Source organism: Lepidothrix coronata, unplaced genomic scaffold (assembly GCF_001604755.1).
Source record: "Lepidothrix coronata isolate B3197 unplaced genomic scaffold, Lepidothrix_coronata-1.0 Scaffold342, whole genome shotgun sequence".
NCBI lineage: Eukaryota > Metazoa > Chordata > Aves > Passeriformes > Pipridae > Lepidothrix > Lepidothrix coronata.
The window spans coordinates 322,123-340,045 of NW_016690522.1; the positions used below are offsets into that span (position 1 = coordinate 322,123).

The 17,923-nt window shown below is 35.7% G+C and overlaps 1 protein-coding gene across 1 annotated transcript in view; it reads left to right on the top strand.

The window, feature by feature from the left end:
* Positions 1-17,923, top strand: part of TSSC1 (tumor suppressing subtransferable candidate 1) — a 76,655-nt gene that overhangs the window by 38,598 nt on the left and 20,134 nt on the right. Inside the window, exon 5 of the mRNA XM_017838461.1 lies at positions 13,652-13,751. Coding sequence (XP_017693950.1) covers positions 13,652-13,751 — 100 coding nt within the window. The remainder of the gene's footprint in view (positions 1-13,651; positions 13,752-17,923) is intronic.

Sequence of the window (17,923 nt, forward strand, 5' to 3'; positions counted from 1 at the left end):
TTTAATGCCCATTATCTATGTGCATATATATATATATATGCATAAAGATTTGAAAATGTCCAGTATTACAGAGAGATAAAAGGTGTAAACAGAATACTTGGCATTAGTACCACTCACATCATCTCATGCAAGCACAGCTGAGTTAGAGGATCTTGTTCTAGAGCAGGCTTTTCTATTCCTGTTGCAATCATTTTGGAAACATAAATGAGTAAATTAGGCCTTTTGTGCTAAGTGTGTCTCACTTAACAGGCCATGTCCCACTGAGTGATATGTTGGCTGTGAATAGCAACTTAAATGTTCTTTTCTATTGCACTTTTTGGATGTTTAGAAAAACTTGAAACTACTTTAAACTTGGCACAATTGTTGTTAGAACCAAACATAAATCAGAAAAGCAATTTTCCTCAGTGCAAGGTATAAATACTTTTCAAACCTCAATGTAAGACCAGCATTCTGCTGTCCACAATCAGTATGAGATCAGTGATGGTCTGGCATCACATGCTGGCAGTAAGAAGGGCAATGCTTATTCTGACTTTCTCTTTTGCATTGTCATTAGAGCATACCCTCTAAATTTTACTCAGAAAGCACAGACTGAACACTGAACCCGTGACCACGTGCACTTTAAGGAGATTGTTTTGTTCACAGGGTGCAGTAGAGCAGTGTACCACAACCACTAATGATTTGATACAGACTTAATTTTTTAAAGTTAATTTTGAATATTATTAGTCAGAATGCATGCTAAAAAAATCAAATTAAAAACTGGGCTTTTATCATATTTTTATGTGCTTGGCCCAGAAGAATGGCAGAGTAGTCAGTACAGTTTAAAGGTGCAGAGTGTAATGTTGGTCTCAGCCTTTGTGACACTCTGATTCCACAGCATAGATGCTTCATGATATTCATGGATCTGGTTGCAGATCATAAGTAATCGAAATTTGACTGTAATTAAGAGGGAAAAAAAAAGCAAAACTATCTTGAAAATGGAACTGCTTATGTACTCTGGCAGCTACCACCTGCCTCAGGGCTTTATTTACTTGTAGTTTTTTCCTTGTTTTCCCTGCTTTTCTTTATTTCTTAACATATTTTCTTTAACGTTTATCTTGCATTGTTTTTCTCTTCTATTAAAAAGCCTTATACTTGAAAATTACCAAACAGATTTTTCTGTTTCAAGTATCATGCACTAGGAAACATGAGAAGGGATTTTTTCCAGGTCTGATGTGTCAGGTATTGGTTTTGTTCAACTCTTCACTGATGTTAAGAACTGATACTGTGTTTCTTTACCTTTATCTCACCTCTTTTATGGTATGCTGTGCTCAAATATCTCTGAAATTTCTTATTAAAAAACAGCAGGACATATTTAATACCAATTCTCTTTTGTGAACCAAGACCAAAAGAGCATTTTCAATCAATTGTGACTAAAATCCTAAACTTTGCTCACGTGTGACTGAACATTGTGTTCTTCCTGCTCAAGATGTATTGAAATAATTTTTTAGTTTTGACAGAACTTTTGGCAAAAGTCTGATCTCCAAGACATTACAAGCAAGTGAAAAAAGAAAATTGCTTTTCTACAGTTCCATTTTATCTGGATTGCATGAGTTACTGTGTTTAAAAATTAAGCATAACAATTTGTTTTTGGTTACTGAGATTGTTTACTTGCCTCTAAGCTTTGAATTTGGGACTCATCAAAATTTTTACTCGAACTCTTGTATGGCATAAAGAGAGTTCAGAAAATTAAGCAGATGCTTAAATTAGGCAAACAAATAGGCCTTTTAATTGCTCTGTTTGGGTCAAGCCTAAGAGGGTTTTTTTCATCCTTTGCCTACTGTTCTTCATATAAACCAAAGTGGAAAGACTTCATGTGCAAAATTTCCAAGTGAGTTACTTTGTGTGAAAAGCCCCAGAAACACATGGACATTTGTGTGTTTAAAAAAAAAAAAAGGCATTTTCAAAAAATTCATTCTGTAGATAAATATATGTATTCATACAGTGCTAAACACGCATAACTATAGGTATATTCCTCTATGCAATGTTTTAAGACTCAATTAAAGGAATTTGCCGTTGAGTATCTTGCAAGGAACAGTCCAAGGCACAGTCTACATAGGAGAGGCCAAGGAAACAGGATAGGACAGCAGTTAATGACATTTTCATTACTCCTCTGAGTGCAGCTTGGAGGAATCCTGAGAACTGTGTCTGTTGAAACCCTGAAGACTTACGTTTTAGCACTAACCTACTGTTCTACTTCTTCCTCGGTTTTGGAGGAGACCGTTGGTAGTAGACTTGACAAGATAGTCCTTGAAGAAGAAGGACACTGCAGGCCATGAGAGAAAGTGTAATATGTGGGATCTTGAATTCGGAACACAGCAGGGAGTTTCTCCTCTTGTATCTGCTGGAAGCAGGCTTGCCTGTATCTCCTTAACATCCTATTTTTTGCTTTCCAAATGTGGCAGATATTAAAAAGGGTAGATTCTGCCTGGTAGCAAGCTGTGTACTTCAAAAGAGAGGGGAACAAGTGAAGTAAGTTGGATGGTGGTCCATGGAGTAAATTTGGAATAAAATATAAGGGAAATAAATAAAGGGGAAGTGTTACGTGGACATGAAATAGAGCTGTAAAGGGAAAATCAATGGAGATTACAGAGGCAATAGAAGTGGAAGCCCAAAAGATGGGGAATGAAGAATTCATGTTTTGTATGGAAAACAATCATCAGCTGCTAATAATTTGGAAAGAGATGAATATGTTAGGAATAATGATAGATGACTTCATTAAGCTTCTGTACTAGCTGAAGTTCATTTTTTTTTCTTTTGTGTATCCCACTCAATCAATCCTAAACATGGATGTGCAAATATTGCCACATCTAAGAGAACTTAGAGAGGAAGGGAAATTATAAATTTTCTAAAGTTGCAGGTGTTTCAAGAACTCTGGGATGTTTATCTCTAAAATATTAAACTGGAACTTTTAATTCACAAAGGAGAAAGTTACTATAAATGAGCTATTCTTACAGACTTTAAGTACTGAGATTTTATTTGGTATTTCATTGGAGGTCTCCAAATAGAGTACTGTGAAGTATCATCTCTTGCTTGGCTGTGTGATTGCACAGTACAAAGCAACCTCATTAAGGTTGGCTTCCTACAGAAGTACAGATTTGCTAATAGTCCTTTCAACTTGAGTAGAGATTTACTTAAGATAAATAAGGTCCTATACATAACATTTTATTGCTTCAGTTTCCTCATGTTCATTCTATTAATGCACTCAGTCACCTGATCAAAGTTAAGAACATTTGTAATTTATGCCCTGAGGACAGGTGAGTGCAATCCAGAAGTGTTTTACTTACTTTTTTTGGCCTTTAAATAGTATTAAAAAAAACAAACCCCCACAAACAACAAACCACCCCAAAACATTTTCAAGTAAAAAGATCAAGAGGTAAGAGAATCTGAAACTTTAAAGAAAAGTGAAAATGGTGTTTTTAATAGCTCACATGATTTTTAATAGCTTTCACATGATATTCCAATAACAATTCCGTTTCCTGTCATGATGTTGGTGATGTTTTGTCTTCAAGCCAGCTGTTAGGCATCAAGATATATACATTAAAATTCTAGCTTAGTGTTTCATTAAAAAAAAAAAAAGAAATCTAGAACAATTTAATAGTCTGTACCTAATGAATATAAACCTGCAAGTAACACTACTTTTAGAAGGATCATATTGTCTTGAATATATGGCATAGTAACTGCTATATATGTTTTATAGCAAAGACATGTAATAAATGCAATCATAACTTTTTTAATTTTATTTCAACGCTTCACATGTCCCAGTATCAGAAAAATAATTATGAGGGCAAAGATGCCTCTGATATTTGTATAGAGGTTTCTTTGAGAGTGTCAGGACTGTCAGTTCCATATGCTGGTATATAAACTGAACTGTGGGGGTTTTTAGTTTTTTTTGTTACAGCTGTCCAGCAGATACTAATTGTATCTTCACGTAATGCACAAAATTTCAGAGCTATCTGAAATTGTCAGCATTTAAGAATAATTCTTCCACACTTGGCTCATTCCGTACATTTATATTCTCCATCAGCCACCTCTGATATTACAACAATGAAGTATAGAGAAACTTTTTTTTTTTTTAAAAAACTTACTATATGACAAGTGTTTTCACTGGGAGTGTATTTTAACAGCTGCTTATCAGTACTGATAATACCCCTTATATTTTGATCCTTTCTAGAATGATAAAAATTAAAACTGTATCGTATGTTTTACTTCTCTCCCTGCTCTCTTCTTAATTCTGTGTGATCCTGAATTATTCACAGGATTTTGCTCTCTTGAATCTTTGATTATTCTTTATTGTAAATAAATCCAAATGTTCAATGTTCAACCATTAGTTGTCTTTCTCATATTTTCTCTCCTTTTTCCCCCTTTTATCATCCTCTCAAACGTGTCTGGAACCAGCACAGTAATTTATAACACTAATTCTCTCTTTTTCATTCCCTTGAATGTTTTTGATAATTTCAAGTGGTTAGTATTGTGCAAGTTTAAAACTTTAAGCTGTTCAATGTAATCACATTTACTAGGGAATAAATGCGATACATTAATCGGATACCAAAATAATAAAACATTGTGTGATGTGCCCAGTTTATTATGTTAATTTTTGATTAGAATTTATTTGACTTTAATCTTTTAAAGCTGAGGAAAACTTAATGAAAGTAAAATCTGACATTGAAGCAAATACTAAAGAAAAAAATATTTATTTATTTATTTATTTATGTGAACTTTTGTAAAGTATTAGTTGAACTTTAGGAGATTAGTTCAGTTGATTGCAGTATGGTGCTAATAATGCCAAGGTTGTGCATTTGATCCGTGTATGGGCCATTCACTTAAGAGTTAGACTCGATGATCCTTGTGGGTCCCTTCCAACTCAGAAGATTCTATGATTCTATGAACTTATGATCACTTCTGATAATTTCAGCAGATTTCATATGCTTAAAATGAAAATTAGTTTTGATGAAGTCTTTGTAGTTGTTTGGATTCATAAATCACGATACAGAAAATAGTGCAGAAATCGTGTTACTCTACGTAACACGTAAGTAAAAAATAATGGGCTTGTAGAGTACTATTTTACCTCTCCTTCCCAACTTAATGTAGTTTTTTGCTCCTGTTCTCACCATGCTGTTGTATTGCCTACTTTTACTGACAAATTAGTTGAGATTTTTCCCCATTGAAAGAAAATTGATCTATTTTTAAAAGTGGGGTTTTTTTCCTTTTTATAGTGTCACTTTAGCTATTCTTAGCACTAAAGTGTGAGGATTGAAGTTTGCATCATCTGATTTTGCAGGTTAAATAGACACTGGATGGTTTTTAATTTCAGTTCTAATTGAATTGCTTAAAATGTTAGTGAGGAACGTTAAAAAAAATGGTGGAAAAAATCAGTTGTGCAGGAGAATTTTATATGTTCATGAGGAACTAGCTTTGAACAGTTGCTCCTGTTTTCTTGATGTTGACTCTAATCTGGTCTCCAAAACCCCATTAATCATTTATTATTTAGAATATATATTCCTCTGAGTAGAATTCTTTCTTAGCACAATATTCTGGGATGACTATAGCTGTAGCAATATTGCTGACACTTGCTTACATAGTAGTTAAAAATTCAGGGCTTTTAGTTGTCTTTTGGATGTCTATTGGCTGAAAAAAGTGACCCTTGTACATTTGTGACTAAGTGCCTCTATATGGTAAAATGTATGTGAGACCTGAAGGGGAGCCCTGAGGCCTCACACAGCCCATCCATCCCAGTGCTCAGTCTCAGCTGTGGTGATGGAGAGGTAGACAAGTGAGACCACAATAGTGACAGTCCCAGCCACTTCTTGCAGTCTCTTTACCTCCAATTCCCCAAGAACCCACAGCTGCTGGATTAGAGGTGTTAGAGAGCACATCTGTGCCAGGTCTGTGTACACCTTTATCATTCTTGGGTTTGCTGCTCTTCTGAACAGGAGTGGTGATTTTCCTCAATAATCAATGCAGATCCTAGGCATTTGTAATTTTCTTCTTAGGCACATGTTTCAAATCACTGGAGAAACATACTCAGAGGAATATTGTGTTTTGTTGGGTTTTATTACCCTGACCAACCATGGAGTTTGTTACAAACAGCAATAAATTAGTAAGGATATACTATATCCATATTGCCATCCTTTGCAAAATCCCATATGAAAACACTCAGATTGTCCCTCTTAAAAGTAGATACGTGTTTCCTCAAAAATGAGTCTACAGAGATTGCTTTTGCCCACTCCAGCTGTTTCACAAGTAACTTTGTTTGTAAGGACATGGAAAAAACTATTGACATCCTATGGCCTTCAGAGGCTGGCCAGGACTTTTACCTGACAGGTCTCTGTGTGCTTTCTTGCCAGATATTCATCCTACTGAGGTTTTTCCTGGGTTGACCACCTGACTGATCGTTGACAGACAGACCAGTTATATGTTTCTTTCCTGACATGTCACATATCCATAATAGTCACTTTGGGGTTTTTTAAGCCCTGTTCAAGCAACAGAATGGAGGTGGTGTCTGTGGCAGCAGCTGCTCTGTGAGCAGTATGTTGTAGAATGGTAGAGGTTATGTGACTTCTGTCCACCTGCTTTGAAAATGAATCCTAACTGTACACACAGTTTTCTCATACCCCTCCAATTTCTTTGAAGAAACTCATGTATATGGTGGGTGTTCTTTTCTTCTACCCATGCTCTTCATTGTATGCAGTGGTTAACTCTGGGTGGCAGTAAACAATTACTGTCTGCTTATGTGAAATATGTTACTCCTTGCTTTGAAGGTATTTTCCTGTTAGTGTTAAGAGACAAGGTAAAAACAACTTTTAATAGATCTGTAAACTGTACATACTTTTTGAAACAGTTCTTTCTTCACCCTTTGTACATTTCTGGTACAAAGCATGTTGTCATTGAGTCTTTTTCATATTAATAGATAGATTTCAGCTCATCAGTGAATTTTTCCTGAAAAACTGTGAAATAGATTTGTGTGTGTAATAGCATCTGCAAATCCTCCAACAGATACACAGCTTTATGCTTAATAAAGTGCTTTTTCTGGCATGGGATTTAGAGTTCAACTGGTACTAGGGTATGGTTCAACTATGCTGTCAAAACACTACATTCCTACAGAAATTTAACTGCATATACTCTAGGCCGTTTGTTATTGTAGCTGTCACCAAAAAAACCCTACAGCTATAATGCATTCTGCTGTCTCAGTACACAGATCTCCCATGGAGCTGTTCTGAAACAATGACATATAGAAAACAGGAGTTCCAAAATGCTTTAAAATAGCCATTGAGTCCTGAGGTATTTCAGGCATCAGTAACAGTAGAATAATTAAAATACTACTGTAAAATATTCATTATGATAACATGATATAAACTTAACAAAACGTCTGCAAGAGCTATCCTATACGTAAATGTGTATTTAGCACTTAAATAATATGGAAAGGGATAGATGAAACATAATAAAGGAGTTTGTATATTTGCCTTAGAGGATTATTTGTGGATGTTTCTGTCAAAATATTTATGTATTTTTGTTGTAAGCAATCCAATATTTGTTACTTTGAGGAAATGCTAACTATATTAATCTATTGTATTCTTTAGACTGTATTTGATATTTCATAAAATGTCAGAAACAGTGTATAACTTTTTTAATTATACACACACACTCCTCCCTTTTTTCCTTGAAAAGACAATAAGAGAGAAGAACCCCCCATTAAAAAAAAAAAAGGCAAAACAACATACCCAGAAGCAAAAAAAAAAAAAACACCAAAAATGGTGAGATCTGCTGGTAAGCTGTCTTTTATATAGTAGAGAAGTTATGAAAATATCCTGTGGCAGTACATTTTTGATCTTAATTGAAAGACATGAGTCTTTAACAGTATTACTGTGGTCAAACTAAACTAGTGCTTTAAATTTGAGCCTGATGGATGTCACCAGAAGGGGGGAAGCTGGTGTTGTATTCTCTTCTTATATCCTGGTATTGTTATGAATGTATTTAACAGCATTTAAAAGTCTAGGAAATGTGCTGTCTGTATGTGATAATTAATTTGTCAGTTCCTCAGATTGGATGAACAAAACAGCTGCAGAAAGACTAAGACTCCTGAGGCTTTTTAGGAAGGACAGGCTGGGATGATGATGAGGAGATTTGTCCTCTCTGTGAGAGCTGTTGGAGTTCACAGAGCTCTGCCTGGGGAGGAATGGATAAGCCAAATGAGAGCTTATGAGTAAGGATTAAAGAGCAGATCACTACAGGTGATACAGTAATGGATGTCTGCTATAGGCTTCCTCATCAGGAAGAACAATTGAATGAGGCCTTCTATAGACAACCAGAAGTAGCCTTATATTTGCAGGACGAGGTCCTGGTGGGGAACTTTAACTTCGTATCTGCTGGAGGGTCAACACAGCAGGGCATAAACAATCCGGGGAGTTCCTGGAGAGCATCGATAACTTCTTGAGCTGGTTGTGAATGGGAAGGTCAAAGCCAGCATTGGCTGTGATGACCATGAGATGGTGGAGTTCAGGATCCTAGTAGAACAGAGCAGGGAAAAGCCCAGGTTCACAACCCTTGTGAAAACAACCTTCTCTCCTTCAGGAGAAAAGCCCTGGGCTTCTTCAGCGATCTTCTTGAGTAAGTTCAATGTGATAGGTACCCTCGAGAAAAGAAGGATCCAAAATAAAAGTATCCAAAAAGAAAAATCAAAAAAAGCTGGTTTGTATTTAAAGATCACCTCCTTCAAGCTCAAAAAAACAGTCTATCTCAACAAGTATGAAGTTAAGCAGAAATCCAGGATATCTAATATGCCAGATATGTTAGCAAGAGACAGAGCTTAGAGGAGAAAGCAGTGTCCTAAAAAATCTCGTATACCTTTTATATCTTTGAAAGCAGAGTTTTTTTCTGGAAATATGAGCTAATATTCCTAATCTGGCTTGAATAAATACGTATGACAACAAACAGGCAAAGTAAGCCTCCTAATATTGTTAATCTACTGTAAAGACCTATCTGTGATACCAAATGAACATGAGGAACTCTGATGACCTTATTAAGATCATACTACAAAACTACTTTGTAGCCTGGATTCTAATTAGTGCTACTCATGGGTTTCTTACTCATTCTCATGTGGATTCTCTCTCTGAGCACAGAATCAGCCTCACCCATGAGCTAATGGGACCTGTATCATTGAACAGCTCAAAAAGAATGTAATAGTTTTTTCTATAAAATGGATATTTAGGAGCGCCTGTTTAAAATCAGTGAGTCCTATATCTTGCTTTCTTGTAACAAATTCACTACCATGCTTACTGTTAGATCGTGAGCTCCTAGGATTCAGACTGTCTTTATTATGTTTACATGAACATGAATACTTTTTCAATGCTGAAATTACTTGGGCCCATAAAGCAAGAATCACAATTTTTTTTTTCTCACTAGAAACCATGTTTAATTGCAGCTGCAGTAGGCAAGGAGATGCAGCAAAGTAAACACAAATGTCAAGGATGACCCGTTTTTATTCATCGTTCTGCTTTATGATTTCTCAAAAAGACTTTATAATGTTGTCAATACTCTAGTATGATAACTTTAGGAAAAAAATATTATAGAGGTAAGTAATTTTTCTGTGTCACCTCCTTGTTGGCATACTCTTGTATTTATTTGTAAAGCAGTTTTATTTTTCTGAATGTAAAAATAATTTAAGAGCCAGAATAAAGCCCATCTGTCTTTGGGGGTCTTGTCCAAAATAATCCTTAACTTCATTTCTCAATTCTCATTTCTCAGCAGCCTTTTAGCTAAAAAGTTCACCTTACCTTACAGGTGTTTAGGAAGCTGTGGTTCTTGTGTTACTGCGTCTTGAGAAGTTGGACTCCAGATTAGATCTCAATGGCTGAGAATTTTGAGACAAAGCATTCCTGCAGCACTGGACTTCAAAAACTGTGAAATAGCCAGAACCGATTCCATTTAGAAATGTGGCCACTTCGTAGAGCACTTGGATAGGGAATGAGGTTCTGGGTTGTCCTTGGTCTGATCTCCTTCCTCTTAGAATAATGTACTGGTCACCTGAGAAGCAAGAGTCACCTTTAAATTGGAATCATTGTAATGCAAAGAAGGCAGGATATTTGAGTTTATAATGCATGACTTTTTCTGATGGGCTACACTGAGGCTGGAGGATGGTCTGCTGAGTTACCAAATGTGTGGGTGTGTTTTCTGTTTTGCAGTGCATGAGAGTTTTCAGTCTAGCAAAATTTTTCTGTTTATAGAAATAAATTGTTGTCACTTCTGTAATTACAGTTAAGTAGCGGTTAATGCTTGCTTTGTCCAACACTTGTGGCTGACTGCATTTCACATCTATGAAATTTTTTTGCATGTTGCTTTTTTCTTCTTTAGTCCATAATGGAGGACTTTGAATTGCTCATTTGTAAAAGCTCAGTGCTTTTATTAATGAAGGTGTTAACAATCTTTTCAGCATAAAACACAGATAATAGAGTCCTTTCATGTGTGCATTTGAGTGAATATTTTAAATTCTCTTATTTTTTTGCTAGGGAAGTGTTTTCTGTAGCATTTAATTTTTTAATATGAAAAACTATTAGCTACGAGCTTAATTGAAGCATCATGAGTCAGATGATAACAAATAGGGTAAAATGCAACAAATATAATTGCTTGTCTGCTGTTTATAGATTATCTAAAGAGCAGCCCTGAAGTTGACACTGAGTTTCTGAGTGGCAGCTGTGAATTTGACGATTATCTTGTCCATTGCTGAAAACTGTTGGCATCAGCAACTGTTGGCCCACTCAGGAAAATGGTATTGCCTGGTCTATCTGTTTTCCATTTTAGCCATTGTCACCACTTCTGCTGTGTTGAAAACTGTTCTAAATGAAAACTTCAGTTTTTCTAAAATTTGTATCTTGCTTCAAAAGTAATTTTTTCTTTTCACTCCCCAGTATTTCCCGCCCCCCTCCTTCTCCATGGTGTTTCATGTTTAACATTAAGTCAAGAGTACAGAATACAACTGAACATGTTACAAAGGGTATTTTGAGTAACCTTTGCTTAAGATTATAAACTCTGAATGATCACTATAACCACACTCATAAAACAATGAACTTTCATAAAATAAAAATTAAACATAAATAAAATGTACATCACACAAGGATGGAGTGAATGGGGAGACCTTTTCATTCCAGGGTATATCAGCTGGGTTATAACTGGCTCTAGTTAACACACTGTATTCAGCTATAAAAATTCTTTCACCTTGAAGCTCCATGACACTCAAAGATGTGAAATTTCTTCCTATCTTTGAAAACATCAAAGAAATTGTTTCCAGTCTAGCTTTTACAACTGGAAGTTCAGTGATTGGTGAAGGAAAGGGGCAGATACGTCAACAAGCATGAAAAATACTGGTCTTGGGCTGGAAGAGCTTGTAAAGAGTTAATTGGTCCAACCAGATTTCATTGTCTATACTTAAAATATATCTACATGTATCAACACCAAATGCCAACTATATTTTCAGCAATATGTAAAATGATGGACTTAAGTAAATGTGATCAGAATCAACTTGAAGATTTCTTAGTTGCCTGTTAAGCTGTGTGATGATCCTGATGTCTTTTGATTTCACACTGGAAAACTGGATTGTGGCAGGTTAGCTGTGATCACATACAGGTTACAGTGCATTAATTTTTTTATCCTGTTATATGTGTTCATAAAATATTTTAATCTATTTGAAGGATCAGAGGTATTTGATATATCTGTGCAGCACAAATACATGAAATTCTGAAATACACATGGCAGTGCCATTTGGTTGCTTCTCATTATCATGGGCAAAATGTGGTTGAACATGTAACTGAAACTGCATCTCATCATTTTTATTATCAACACTCATTTTCAATTGCTTGTAAGTTTTTTCCAAGCTGTACCACACAACTTTTCAAAAGTGTTTATTTTTAAATAAGATTATCAATACTACAGACAAAACAGCCTAATTTAAAGCAAATTGTAGAATCATTCTAGTTTCATGTTCTCGTTAAAACACATTTAAAAACATGACGGTAGCTTAATGTGCAATATGAAGTGGTTTTGTCCTAATTCAAGACAACTCACTACAAATGGACTTCTATAAGTAGGTAATTTCCATGAATTGACAGTATAATACGGATGCAGGTCATGATTCCAGCAGAAGATAGACACAGAAGCTAGTCCTTTCTTTAATTTGCTATGTTGCCTTAGGGTAAAGTTCAGTGGGTGAGGAGTCAGCCAATGCACCCCTTTAGTTCCAGCTTTTTCGTTTACTTGGTGTTAATTTTCTTTTTGACATAGTTCTATTTTCTCTACATAGTCTGGCTTCTCTATAACAGCAAACAGGTGCAGTCATCTGCCTGTATATCTAATGTTTGTTTTACTAAAAGTGCAGAGTAAAAAGCAGTGATACTGTTTACAGAAGGAGCAAGAGGAATTTGAGAACATATTAGTTGAGAATAAATGTGGTTTATTTATGGTGTGAAAAAATGACAGTGTCCCTTCTTTCTGCTACCTACCACTTTCTGTTTTCTTTTCCTTGTATTTTGTACCATAAGATTAGATGGAGTTCCATCACTTTAGATCTGAAGCCAGACAGGTTATATCCACCATCTTAGGAAAATAGGAGTAATGCAAAATCTGGGATAAAATAGAAGCATGCATAGTGTGCAGCAGAGAGTTAGGAAGGTAGTGGCTGCCTAATGTTGGACTCTCTTGTCCAAGGCTGCATCTACTTGTGCAACCTTCTTTTATCTGTTCCGTCCAGATACTGAACTGATTCATGTGAAAAGCAAACCAAAAAATGACTAGACAAAAAATTTGTGTCTAGTCATGGACTTTTGACAAATTTTGAGAGATGGTACTTTGAATATACATTGAAGATGAGAACAGCATTTCAAATGCCTTTAAATAGCCCAAGTTTTAGTCTACAGATGGGAAGAAGTTTCTATGTTAAAATATTGATACTAAAGTTTTGATCTCCACCTTCAACTATATTATTACTGTAAAATGATTGGGAGGTTGCACAACTTTGTTACAAAAGTGTTGGGTATGGAAGCCTCTCTTTTAATCTGTTATCTCCAGCAAATTTAGTAGGGATATAGTGCATATATTTGGCTGTGCTGCCCATACCAACTGGCTTAAATATGTTGCTTCTCAAGGGCAGAACAAGAGAGAAGGACTGATTCCTTGCATTCTTTCATGTATAGCATGAAGCGAATCACAGGTTAGAAGTATCTATTGATTAAGTCATGATGACAGCTGCTGAACTGGAAGAGATTTGCATCAAAACTTTTTATTTGCAATCAAAAAATGATTTTTGTTGCACCATCAAAAAGGATACATGACATTACATCTCAAGAACTTTGAAGTGTCAGGCTGAAGCATTCAAAAGTTAGTGGACGTCAAGGTCTCTGGTTGTTTTTCTGTGTGTGTATGCAGAATGACTGCTACAAATTGCTAGTTATTGGCAGATTTTGCACTTAAATATGGGATGGCTTTCAGCTCAAGGAAACCAGAAGAAATATGGTTTGGTATGTTCTGGAATAGATTAGATCTGCAGAATTAAAATGGCTTTCTGGTTCAAATTCTGATTGGTTTTAATGTTGGACTGTTTTTTTGTTTATCCGTTTCTGTTTTACAGTGTTATGTGGGAACCAATGGGAGATGGTAAAAAGATTATTTCACTGGCTGATAACAACATATTATTCTGGGATTTGCAGGAAAGTTCAGCCAAAGCTGTGGTAAGAATTTTTTTTTTTAATAGAACATTATCTGCTCGAATGTAGTGCAAACAACAATATTCAGTAGCCTAGAATTTGCTGATATTTTTAACTTTGCTTCAGAAATATCTTGTTGCCTTTAATGCGTGTGGGGGGAAATGAATATTCTATCAGTTGTCTTTAGTGTTTAAGAGCTAACTCTAGCTATTGGGTAAATATTTTCCTTGTTCTAGACTTCCCCTTTCCTACTGGTTTTGCAGTGAGTAATCTAAAATAATGTACACATTTGGTGAATGTGTACAAGGGAAAAATGTAATCAGTAAAGCCAAAGGTATATTAACTCATGTTGGTTAATAGCATGCAGCCCTTTAATTTACAATCCTTGTATGTATAGGCATAATATAAATTTCTCTATTTGCTATGTGCTGTTTTGGAATTCTGAATATAAGTGTTATTTTGTACTATACTGTTTATTCAGATTATTTCAGTTATTTTTAAAAGCTTCTTGTTCAGGAACATATATTAAAAAAAGTGTCATTGGCATAGATTTTTGTCTGATTATGCCATGTCATTGATCATATATAGAAAACTTTGAATGTTTCTTTATAGAATCATTTAGGCCAGTGTCTGTGCTTAAAAATGGAAACGGATTATTTTTATTATTTTTATTATTTTTATTATTTTTATTATTTTTATTTTTATTATTATTATTTAATTATATTATTATTATTTGGTTTATATGTTGCCATTTCTAGATTTAACTCCTAAAGTCAGGGTTAATTTTTCTTCCTGAATGCTCAATATGAGGTTTTTTTGTGTCCATAAGCTCTTCTTTGTTGGTACCATCTGACTGTGTGCAAAGAAATGCACACAGTTATTATTTTGAGTTATTATTTTGCTAGATTTCACATAGTATCAATGTAATGTAATATAGTTTAATCCTTTATTTTCATAATTAAGCCCTTTGGGTTCCTTCACTAGATGGGAAAACTTCAGCTTTTTTTTCACCTGCAACTTCAATTGGTGTTACGTTGCCTTCCAAGGCTTCTTCAAATTAGTGTTTGTTTTTATCAAACTGATGTTGAGAGTTTCTGACAGCTTGCCTCCAGGAGCTTGTCTGTGGCATTGTATCCACTGGATTTGCATTACACCTGCATTTAGTTAGTATTTCTTTTCTAATGCCTGCATAATACACAAACTCTTTTAGAATGTTGAAAAACTACTTCGAGGGTGGTATTGCTTCATGCTATACCTCTTCATGTCTCTTTGAAGTACTGGGACTACTAGACAATTTAGCATTTTCCCCTTCTCCTACTTTCACTCTTTGGACAGTTCTGTCCTCTCCTGCTATAATTCTTTTGAATGCTAATTAGTATTTTCACTGTTCCAACCACTTTCTCATAACTGTCTCAGTTTTCTTCCTAATCCTAACCTCTCTGAAATGGCTCTGCCGATGGCAGGGTGTTGGAACTAGATATCTTTAAGACCCCACCAAAGCCAGACTATTCTGTGATTCTATATTATTTCCTTTGGGATGCTGTCCAGTGTGTTTATCAGTTTCTCTGTGTGGGAATCTTGTAATGAATGCCAAATTCCTTTTTAATTCCTCATTATATTTTGCTTGGGATTTATTTACTAGAATTTGGTATTTTGTCTCTTCCTTATACTATTCCTTTTCTCAAAGCTAACTCCTCATTCCATCACACAAATATTTGTGCATATAACTATGATTTCCATATTCTTTTCCCTTCCATTGCTAGCATTCTGCTCTGCATAATTTTGGAGAGGAGTAGACTCTTCAACAAATTATGTAATTTCAACATGATTTTTGGAATCAATATTTCTGTCCTCAAAGAAATATTCAGCTTGCTGATCCTTTCAATATTTCAAGTAGTGTTCCTTATGTAGAATATTTTTTTATTGTTAGTTTTAAAATATACCTGTACTGCATCAAATATTGTTGGCACAAAAGGACTCCAGAAGGCAAAGTAAGTGATAAAGGAACTAAGGGGACTAAACCTGTGACATTTGTTATATGCTTACATTTGATAAAAGGAAACAAGTAAAACCAAATGTGAAATTCTGAATAAAAAAACCCCCTGCTTCTAGTCATGAAAGCTAAGACTATGAAAGTAGATATCAACCCTTGGCCAACATGTTGACATAGGAGCATTTTGAAATGTTTGTTAACAACTTTTGTTTGCAGAAGTTAAGAATGTTATTTAGATTTTACAGCAGGCTCTCAGGAGACTTGATATAGAATTTGACTGATTCTCTGTATTTCTATCTAAAATAATCTGGTATCTCATGAGAGTGCACTGTAAATGAGAATTATTTGTTATTAAAATTTTTTACCTGAAAATAACTGTTTACCATAATCAGTCTTCTGCTCCAGCAATTTTGAGTTGCTCTTAGATGATATTTGCTTCAATACTGAGTCAGTATCTAATGCTTTTAAAGTGAAGTCCATGGAAACTTGACTCTCAGACATATCTCCACACCTCAAAATCTTAAGCCAAGTATGACTGGGACTGTTGCAATTCTGTTGAATTTTTCTCTGCAGCAAATTTGTCTCAAACATGTCTGTGGGTTCCTAAGTGGAGTCCAGCTGAACAAGACTGAGGAAAGCATTGGGCATCTCTTTAAAATGCTTGCTATAGACTTTCTAGTAATTCACATGAAGACAAGCTGAAGTCCAGTATCTAGAATAACTGCAGTATATTTCTGAAATCTTTGAAGATCACGTCCTTCCTAAGAGATTAACTCTCCATTAAAATCCATATAAGCCTGAAAAACAGTAACTGTTATTCTGTAGCCATGTAGCATTTTATATTTGAAAAAAATTATGTAGGACTGATAGTTACAGGGAACAATGAAGAAAAATAAGCCAGGTTTCGTTACAGAGATGGCTTTCTCTTTAAAAGAAAAAATAATTAAAACCCTCCACCAAAAATTAACACTCTACCCCATACTTAGCTGCTATAGTATTTAGACTGTGAGAGAAATCTGTGAGAACAGGTTGGTTAGAAAACAGATAACATTGGTAGGGGTAAGCAGTAGATGTATTTTCCTTTTGGTTATCACCGTGCACAAGAAGTGTTTGTAACCAATGAACTGTTGGTGAAATAGTGATTTCTTTCTGTGAGTATCCTGTTTATAAGGGATTGTTGAATGCATAATATATCACAACTCTGAAAAACATGTGATTTGTATTTTAATGCTTTTTGATCAGAATATAAAAAGACTTCTTGAAGTATTAAGTATTAGTAAAAAGAGCTTTTTTGGGCCTAGAAAACTGATACAGAATACCTACAGCAAAAAAAATCAAGTCGTGCTACATTTAAAAAAGAGGCATGTTAAAACAAATTAGAAAAAACACATTTGCTTTATATTAAGATACACAGACAGATTATGTAAATGACAAGAAACATTGCGCTTATTGTTCATTAAGATAAAAAGTTGTCCATTTTTGGCAACTCTTAGCCACCTGATATCTCATCACCTATCATACTGTTTGGTTCAAGCAGACAGTGACTAAGTAGCTCATATTGAGGAAACTTCCTTGTCTGACTGTCCAGGAGTCATCCCCACAGTCACAGTCCCACTGCCAGAGACTTTCCCTGCTGGGACCGAAGCCCCCTCCCTAGTGGGCAGCTCCACTGAGCTGACGGGTCCCTGCTTGACTCCCCACACATCCCACAGTCACACAGTCGGAAGAGGTTTCCCTACCCGATCAACCCCAGGTTTCCCAGAGCAGAGGCTCAGACCTCTGGTTCCCTTTAGTAACTTAATCAGGGTGCAACAACAAAATAACAGCTGGAGCTGGTGCCAAGGAGGGACCCCAACAAAGGAAACTCTGGGCTTTTTTACCCTGACAGTCTATGCCTCGGAAGTCTGGGAGCTCCTGCTGTGTCTGTGAGTGTCCAGTCACATGGCGGGCAACACGGGTCCATCTGCCCTTTGTTGTGCAAAGGGTCAGTGCCTGTTCCCAGCCTCCTGCCTCGAGCTCCCATAATTTCCTGCCACCCAGAGCTCAATGTACAGCTGGCACTGCAGCTGCACACCAAGCTACCTCCACTTAATGTTTTCCCCAACACTAGTAAACATGTATTCTGTAGGGACTGTTGAGGGGAGAGTGTCTTTACAAAGTATACGTGTTGCTATAGACTTATAAGTGAAATAACAATGTACCT